We start from the raw sequence: 9,372 nt of genomic DNA, 5'->3' as shown, positions 1-9,372 counted from the left end.
TGTTTGTACTTCTTCCTCTTCCGCTTTCCTTCTTCGTTCCATGTAAACGCCGAAACTGTTAACTGGTGTATTCGAACTGCACCCTTTGAAAACAGAAGATCAAAATTCACCAATAATGGAAGGGCGCTGGTTCTGAGCGACGCTTAGTTCTCGAGATAGGTGTGACCAAATGACGTCATTTATACTTTCGTCATCGAAGATCTTTCGTATTTCAATCAGAATCATTTCCCCGTCGAACGCAGAAGAAGAATTTCCCAGTAATATAATGGCAGTTCTGTGTTCTGCGGTCGTTTTGACTGACTTGACAAGTTGAGACCACCCCGCGGGTTAGGTGGAAGAATTTACCCGATGCTCCCCAGAGCGACTAACGGATTCTGTTTCTCCTTTTACCCTTGTTAAGTGTTTCTTGTATAGAATAATAGTCAATTTTTGTGAAGATTTTAGTCAAGCAGTATGTAAGACAGGGGCGGATCAGTTGCTTTGTAAGGGGGGGGGGGGGGCACTTTGAATCAAAAGTGAATGTGATGGGCGCGAAGCGCCCGAATTTGCTAGGGGGGCCCGGGGGCATGCCCCCCCCCCCCCCCCGGAAAAAAATGTTGCCCAAAGAAGCAAAATGGTGCCATCTGGTGCCATTTGAACTTAGAAATGGTCATAGAATCAGCATAGAAAAATCTTTTTTATTTCTAAGTTTTTTTTTCTAAGTTTTTTTTCGGCCCCCCCCCCCCCCCCCCCCCCCCCCCCCCCTCGTCCGCCCCTGTAAGAAATGTTAAGTCCTTTGTACTGGAAACTTGCATTCTCCCAGTAAGGTAATATATTGTACTACGTTGCAAGCCCCTGGAGCAAATTTTTGATTAGTGCTTTTGTGAACAAGAAACAAATTGACAAGTGGCTCTATTATCCCATCTTCCCCCTTCCCCCGTCGCGATATAACCTTCGTGGTTGAAAACGACGTAAAACACCAAATAAAGAAAGAAAGACAAGTTGAGAAAACCAATGACATTTTATTTTTGCGAAGCAACTGAATATGACAAGAAAAGACAGCGTGCAGAAGTATGTTTGGGTCCTGCAAGACTTTATGACCAACGATGTCTCCCTTGGAAGTAAATGAAGATGTCTGCTTTTCGTCTGCTTTGAAGGTAGGGAGATTTTACAGTCCACATGGTAAATTGCAAGACGCACGCCAGTAAATACAGCACCCTATACTCACGTGACATGTAAAACTAACTTCAGACTGACTGTTTTTTCGCCAATTTCAAGCGGTTAAATTTTTGACTTTGAAATTAGCTTCAACGCAAAATATTTCTGTTCATATTCAAGGGACGTAACCGCTCAGTGCGTTTTCGAATAAATCGAATTTGGTGTTATTCGCCCGTTTCTACGCAAGGGACACTACTCCGGCGCACTACTCCACCCGTTGAAAGGGGGAAATATTTTCTTCAGTACAAGTAGTCTTTATGAATAAACAATTAACAAGAAGGACGCTGTAAATTCATTCAATGCAGATAAAATAAGAAATATGTTTGACGAACTTGTTCTGTTCTTATTCACATGACAAAATATGTGAAGATCGAGAGATGTTATTAAAAAACCGTGTTCCAGGCAACTCGCAAACAGGGCTGAGGTGCACGAAGCTCGAAGCGGGTGACAACCATTGGGTGGTAACTTGGTGAGAGTTACTTCGGCACTTGGTCGTAGTGCACGAAGCCGTCTCCATGGTCTCGGTCATTTACCCTACTGGGTCGGAGGTTATAAATAGATTCCGGAAAGTGACTTCAGTGGCCTTAGTGCGCATGCGCTGATCATGGTGTCTACCGTGGAGCCATCGGGAATCCAAGGGAAACTGGACTATAAGTATCAGAAAAAGGAAGGGCAGTGATCAAAAATAAATGATACAATATTTCTAAATGTGGATAAACACTGAGGCGAAAAACTAACGTGTGTCTGTTTTTGAGCGCTTTTAGGGCACAGAAATTCGTGTTGGGATTGGGTGAAGAGGAAGATGCACACACAAAAACCTACTGCGAATGTTGGTTATTTTTATCAAAATTCTGTTTGTTTTATAAAGTTATATCTGAGGTTTCACAGATTTTTAATTTGCACTGATACACTGGCCTCGAATGAATCCCTCGGTAATGCTTTTAGGTCATCCTGTTTCTTAATGTTTTGAGTAATGGGTCTTTTTTTTATACTCAGGAGAAATTCTTTCAATGTGAGGAAAAAAACATTAGATAGACATTTGCTCGGAGAACGTTTGTCAACACAGCAACATTTAAAAAAAACAAGAAGGGCAAAGCCCATACGACTCACATGCTTGACCTTGACCTTTACATGACCTTGACCTTCAGCTAAACCTAGCAATGACATCATACACTAAGAACTGCTTTACACATTTTTAGAACCAAAATACATGTGACCTTGACCCAAGGTCAAGGTCATCCAAGGTCATGCAACACAAAGCTGTTAATTCAAGACATAGGAAGTACAATGGTGCTTATTGGCTCTTTCTACCATGAGATATGGTCACTTTTAGTGGTTCACTACCTTACTTTGGTCACATTTCATAAGGGTCAAAGTGACCTTGACCTTGATCATATGTGACCAAATGTGTCTCATGATGAAAGCATAACATGTGCCCCACATAATTTTTAAGTTTGAAACAGTTATCTTCCATAGTTCAAGGTCAAGGTCACTTCAAAATATGTATACAATCCAACTTTGAAGAGCTCCTGTGACCTTGACCTTGAAGCAAGGTAAACCAAACTGGTATCAAAAGATGGGGCTTACTTTGCCCTATATATCATATATAGGTGAGGTATTCAATCTCAAAAACTTCAGAGAAAATGGGAAAAATGTGAAAAATAGCTGGGTTTTAGACAACATTTATGGCCCCTGCGACCTTGACCTTGAAGCAAGGTCAAGATGCTATGTATGTTTTTTGGGGCCTTGTCATCATACACCATCTTGCCAACTTTGGTACTGATAGACTGAATAGTGTCCAAGAAATATCCAACGTTAAAGTTTTCCGTGGTTCACTACCTTATTTTGGTCACAATTCATAAGGGTCAAAGTGACCTTGACCTTGATCATATGTGACCAAATGTGTCTCATGATGAAAGCATAACATGTGCCCCACATAATTTTTAAGTTTGAAACAGTTATCTTCCATAGTTCAGGGTCAAGGTCACTTCAAAATATGTATACAATCCAACTTTGAAGAGCTCCTGTGACCTTGACCTTGAAGCAAGGTAAACCAAACTGGTATCAAAAGATGGGGCTTACTTTGCCCTATATATCATATATAGGTGAGGTATTGAATCTCAAAAACTTCAGAGAAAATGGGAAAAATGTGAAAAATAGCTGTTTTTTAGACAACATTTATGGCCCCTGCGACCTTGACCTTGAAGCAAGGTCAAGATGCTATGTATGTTTTTTGGGGCCTTGTCATCATACACCATCTTGCCAAATTTGGTACTGATAGACTGAATAGTGTCCAAGAAATATCCAACGTTAAAGTTTTCCGGACGGCCGGACGGACGGGGGGGACGGACGGACGGACGACTCGGGTGAGTACATAGACTCACTTTTGCTTCGCATGTGAGTCAAAAAGTGAGTGTGATTTAAGCTTTTTGAATATTCCGCGCAAATTTCGATGCGCGCTAGATTTGCTAGTAGAATTACATAGTAATTCACACACTGTCCACAAACATTGTAGTTGAGTGTTCAACTAGCAAAACCGGCCACAAACCTGCAAACTATGATGTAGTATATTCATTTATCACCCCATCTACCCCAGTTACAGTCTACATCCCTTCTAAAACTATTCACTGACATTCTGCCATCCGACTGGTGACAATTATCAACTACAGCGATTAACTGGATGTATTTTTTTTTCCATGAGTCTGTTTGGATAACTAACAAACAACATACAATCTCCTCCCCCTCCTCGTCCCCACGTTCTGCATCTCTTCGCTCAGCATCTGTTATTGTCAAACTGAAAGTTGTCAGTATTACTCCTCTTCCTCTTCTTTGGCCCATAACCGTCGTATGTTGCTGGCATTTTCATTTGGGCAAGGTCCATTGTGGCCTCTTCTCCTGCAAGCCGAGGTGGTAGTATCTCGCAGTTGCAACCTGCCAGCAACGCTTACACATCTGTCAAATGAAAAAGGCAGCAAAAGTGAGACATTAATTTTATTGACAAATCTCCTCCCCACCCTCCTTCACATCATCCTTTTCCTCTCCCGCGCACATCACCCCCCCCCCCCCCCCCCCCCCCTCCGGGCTACTATAATGACAAACTATTACTGCTGCTGATGATGATACTAATACTACTGCAACGAAAATGATGTAAAGATGTTGCTCGTTTTAAAATATACCTCTTCAGCCCGAGAAAAGAAAGGAATGAAAAAATGTTGCACGCTATTTTTGGCTGTGTCAGTGAAACATACCTTGTTTTGGGCCCTTGAACATAAAGGGGCAGTGGTGGTGAGTATCCCTCAGACTGTGTGCTGCAGCTGTCGTCGCTGCATGTCCCACTTCGAATCACATTTCTGTCAAATACAATAGGACATGATACTTATTCCGATGGTTGGAAGCAAAAAGAGACCGGAGAACAATCCTCCAGTATATCATACTGTTCCAGATCTAACACGCTGTCAGTGCTCAAGACCACAAGTCACTCATTCTAGATCAAAACAACTATCTCTTTGTATTAGAAACATGCTAAATGCATCCATAAATATCATGATGAAAATAGCAGAAGTGAATAGTCAAGAAGTCACGGTAGAAGTAGCGTACAACAACAAAACTATAATAAATGGGCATTTGAACTATGGCATTTTACTTGCTAGCTCCGTAATGCAAGTGCACATTGGAATACCCAAATCAGTCAGAAAATCAGTGTTGTCGTAAATTCCCATACACCTATTCACGACTTTTTTCCGTGACCTTTCGGATTTCATGGGGGCTGCCATTTTGTTCTCATCTCCTCAGTGTGTTCCGGTCTGAAACCGGTTTAAAACACCACTAGGCGGAAACCCCAAAACAATGACGGCCGCCTTTTTCGAAATAACATTTTCAGAGATTGTACACAAAAACAACGCCCGAACGGAAAGACAGAATGTGTCTTTCGCTAGATTGCAAGTCAGACTTTTCACTTTTCCGATGAAGACAACCGCTGAGAGTGAAGAAACGACGCTGTTCGACTTCAAAATCTCCAGTCGCAGACGACCTTCGCTTTCGCAGTACAGTCTATAGGCAGGTGCAATGTTACTCATTTTGATCAGCTCGTTTACGTATATTTTTTGCATTCAGATCAATTAGAATGATTGGAATCAAAGCAGGAATAACTTCGCCCGGCATGCAAATGCATTTATTTGGCGAAATCAGTACAGCAGTAAGCTAGATTTTTTCCCTTCAGTTTGTTTGCGTGACTGAATTTTGTCTTCAAGAATGTACCACTTGCTTGATTTTGATTGTTTGTTCAGCTCATTGGCACGAAATGCATCTTGCAAAATATCAATTTGTTGAATGAAAACGGAATAAGTGACGTTCTAACATTTATCTGCTTGCAAAAACAATCGCAAGGATAGATCTATCTGCTTCATTGACAGACAGATTTTCATTGAATTTAAAAAGCATGACTCGGTTTGCAGGCTCTCCGATTAGATCTATCTAGTGTTTGTGTTCTTAGATTTATTGGCCATGTGGGCTGTTTACGATCATAACACAGTGTTGGTTTGTGCTGGTGCAATCTGCAGATCAAAGGGGATTGACCACATGGTGATGCAGTGATCAATGCAACTTGTGTTCACCACTCAATGCCTTCTACCAATCTCAATGGCAAAACGAAAGGTACAGTAACAACTAACATGCTTGTGATTTCACATTATGTAATGTCTCTGGCGATCAACATAGTTTTTAACTCTAGTCTAACTGATCATGCTTATTACTATTAGTATTCAATTACATACGATATATTCTCCGCCCCAGCTCCACCCTCACCCCATAGCACTGCCAATCAGCCTCTACACTACAGTCCAACAACTACACCTCTAAAAGCCCCCCCCCCCCCCCCCCCCCTACCCTCCGTGCAACATATGGTCATAGGGAGTGCTCTAATTGTTCCAGAACATACCCGACCACACTCATACACAGGGTACTGACAAAGGAACTTTTTTTTCAGTCTCCATCAGGGCTGTCACCTAATATATGCAGACAGGTGTAACGGACGTTTTAGCAGCCACTGTACCACACATGTCATAAGGTAAATATAGGTATGTTAGTATATTTACAAACTGTTCACTCTGTTGGTTTTTCTTGCAGCATTTATTCAGAAACTCTGTAAATTGTGGCAATTACATATGCAGACGTTCAACTTATTATTATTGAAGAAATAGAATCAAAATTGGTTTATTAAGTATTTGAATTTTGATCATGTGATCAGAGAAACAGTTTCTTGAACAGCTAAGCTACAAGTGAAGTACAAGGACAACAACATAAACAGGTGACTGGAGACTCAGGCATTGTTTATTTTAAAAAATATGCACAGCAATGTTTACTCAGTACTGGGGGGGGGGGGGGGGGTGGATTTAAAGTGTTCTTTTGGCTTCCAGAGAGGTGCTACGCCTGTTAAGATGGAAATGAAATAGAATAGTTGATGGTTTGATGGTGAGGGTTATCACAAAACAGCAAGGATAATGTTGCATGCCTGTATTTTCAGTTTGAGTTTAAAAAAAAATTAAATACTAGTTTTCTGATTAGCTATAATTCACGTGAGAATATTATAAGATGCTACCTTTTTTTTTTTTCTTTTTTTTATAAGATTAGCTCATTGAGTCTGACAGGAACATAATTGAGGAATGCTTATAATTTCTTGGCCAGCTAAAAAAAATTAAAACCCTTGAAATGAAGTTTACGCAGGTTAGATGTGAGGATATCTTAATTGGGATAATGCATTTACCAGTAATTACAACGAGAGATTTACTTAGAAAAACTGAAGTCATTCATAAACAATAATTATGATTACAATCACAGAGTAAGGGGAAACATGGCCTTTGGTCTGGAACAGTAGCTGGAATGGTCTACTTGTCAAACCTGCCTGAATGTGCTTTTTTATTTTTGTATACCTAGTGTGAACGACGTTTAGGTATTTGCAGACTAATTATTGTATTGCTGTTGTTTGTTTGTGAGTTATGTTATGGTGTGTTCTAAATTGGTCAGAATTTGTTGTGTAACAGTATGTTCTCATTTGTAATTTGTTTCTCCATGACCCCAGAGGAACAGACTTCATATTAAAACCTTGAGACCCTGAAAATACTTGCATACTAAAAAAAATTTTTTATTGGGGATAGGCAAGCTCTTGAATTCTTCAAACCTTGAGAAACTTTCCAGTCTGATATACATGTACCAGAAAAAAGTGTGATCCTAACAATAACATTAATACTTAATTCAATATGTGCAGGAGCTACTTCGGCAGACCCATATGGCTAGTATCACAATGCAGGGAAGGTGAGTTCATTGATTTATGTTTTTTCCACCTTTTCTGTGTTTGATGTCAGCCGTGATTACCCAATGAGAACTTCAAAACATGTTGCTGACTTGCGAAAACCCAACCATGACATCTGATGTAGTTGTGTAGCCCATCTAGAGGATAGAACATCTAATTTCGTGATAGCATAGCAATGTTGTGTACCTGACTAAATCTCTGCACATCACAGTGAAGTCTTACTTTATGATCATATGATTCAATACCCCCCCCCCCCCCTTCCCCCCGACTAAACAACGAAGAGCAGGCACTACACACTCACATAACTACCAACTCCACAATGTCATTTCAGAATCAAGCAATCAGGCCTGCAGGAGAATGAAAGGATTCACCAGTGCTCCGCCACTCGGTTGGATAGCCATCACTATGCACAACAATATCCATTATTGAGGGTTTCTTGGTCGTTTCTGAAGCTAGGGCTTGGAAGCTTCACATACAAATATTCCTAAGAAAAATCCTTGTCCTTGAGTAAGATTCCCAGTGAATGGGGCCGAAAACAACAAAAATGAATACTATTTTTTTTTAAATCAAAACATTGTTAAATTTGTTATCTTACTCATTGTGGAAGTCTGACCAAATCTGCGACATTGAGGCAAACAAGTTGGGGTGAGCCTTTAACTGAATACTCTGAAACCAGCAGCTGCTTTAAGTAATTGTATGTGTGTTGTCATTATGTACTGCTTGCACTAAATGCATTTTCTTTATCTCCTCAGAATCGAGCCACCCAGAGAAAGACCATTGACATGCAGGGCGCATAGTAAAACATATAGAATTATGGCGTGCAAGTCGGTCGACAGGTGCCAGCCATTATCATCATAACAAGCAATGCAGATCATAGTTCCTTATGTTTTATGTTGTGCACAAGTCCCTAGATCTGCTTTAATTTTAATGTAGAATTTCATTATCAGATAATTTGAAACATTTTGTTTAATTAAATTGTAAATACGTCCAAGTCAATTTGCAGCATTTTTTCTTTATTGTTCTTCTATATACCCTTAAAACTAACACATAGTAAAAACAAGAAATGTTTGTTCAAGGGAGATCATCTAAAGCTTTTTTTTTTTAAATGATCTGTAAAATTGCATAGTGACATCCTCCAAAAATAAAATGTCTTAAGAATAAAGGTATCTACACGGGTTGTCTACCTATTTCTTGATAGCTTTGCTTTTAAGTATAACTTTTTTTCTCAGAATATTTTTTTTAATAAGTTTTATTCAAGGGAGGCAATAAAAAATATTTACAAAAATGTGTTCATTTGTGTGCTTACAAATATTAACATTTCTTGTAGCCCCAAGAAGTGTGTTTTGTCTTGTAACTATTGTGATTTGAGAGCTTTAGCACTGAATGCTTTGCATCCTTGTGTGAATAGCATTGTAAAGCTTGCCTCTTGCTAATTTAGAGCAGTAGAATAGAAAGCAGCCTACTCCACAATCTTCTTTCATATTCTGTGCATACTCCTTGACAAGAGAACCACGAGATTTGTTTTTATTCCGATGTTGCATTTTCTATTCAATTAAATACTTAAATCCTACGTGCAACACAAACCTTTTTTGTGTTGCTTTGTTTGTTTATTTTTATATTTTGTAAGTATAGACCGTACTAGAGACCAGTCTTTCACCGCCGTATGATCGATCTGGAAATCTCCGCTAAGCAGTTCAATAACATAATTAGTACATGGCTAAAGCATTTTTGCTACTCCACTCAAAATATTTCTAACTACGCACTCGTACTCTCTCCCTAACATAACACTTGTTCATGCAAAATTGTTTGCGGATCAGTAAAATTTGCGTGAAATATTGAATTGCGAATTTTTTTTCATTTTTGTTGTT

At 39.6% G+C, this 9,372-nt stretch overlaps 1 protein-coding gene and 1 long non-coding RNA gene across 4 annotated transcripts in view; one reads left to right on the top strand and one right to left on the bottom strand.

Annotated features, from left to right (window-relative positions):
• LOC138953490 (uncharacterized) overlaps window positions 1-9,372 on the bottom strand; it is a 43,394-nt gene that overhangs the window by 25,706 nt on the left and 8,316 nt on the right. The window contains exon 1 of one of the 2 annotated variants that reach the window (XM_070325332.1): window positions 111-247. The exons of the other annotated variant lie outside the window; for it this stretch is intronic. Within the exon in view, the coding sequence (XP_070181433.1) occupies window positions 111-225 (115 nt within the window). The 5' untranslated portion in view covers window positions 226-247. Of the gene's footprint in view, window positions 1-110; window positions 248-9,372 lie in introns of those variants that run through there. 2 annotated transcript variants of the gene reach the window in all.
• LOC138953491 (uncharacterized) lies at window positions 4,616-8,793 on the top strand. 2 transcript variants are annotated; one of them, XR_011451542.1, is made up of 5 exons: window positions 4,616-5,257; window positions 5,757-5,850; window positions 6,182-6,262; window positions 7,460-7,506; window positions 8,257-8,793. It is a non-coding gene; the product is annotated as an uncharacterized lncRNA (long non-coding RNA). The 2 variants fall into 2 exon arrangements; XR_011451541.1 differs by having other exon boundaries at window positions 4,618-5,253.

Source organism: Littorina saxatilis, linkage group LG17, assembly GCF_037325665.1.
Source record: "Littorina saxatilis isolate snail1 linkage group LG17, US_GU_Lsax_2.0, whole genome shotgun sequence".
NCBI lineage: Eukaryota > Metazoa > Mollusca > Gastropoda > Littorinimorpha > Littorinidae > Littorina > Littorina saxatilis.
The sequence above is the reverse complement of the archived record's forward strand: the minus strand, read 5'-3'. Positions and strand labels throughout refer to the sequence as shown.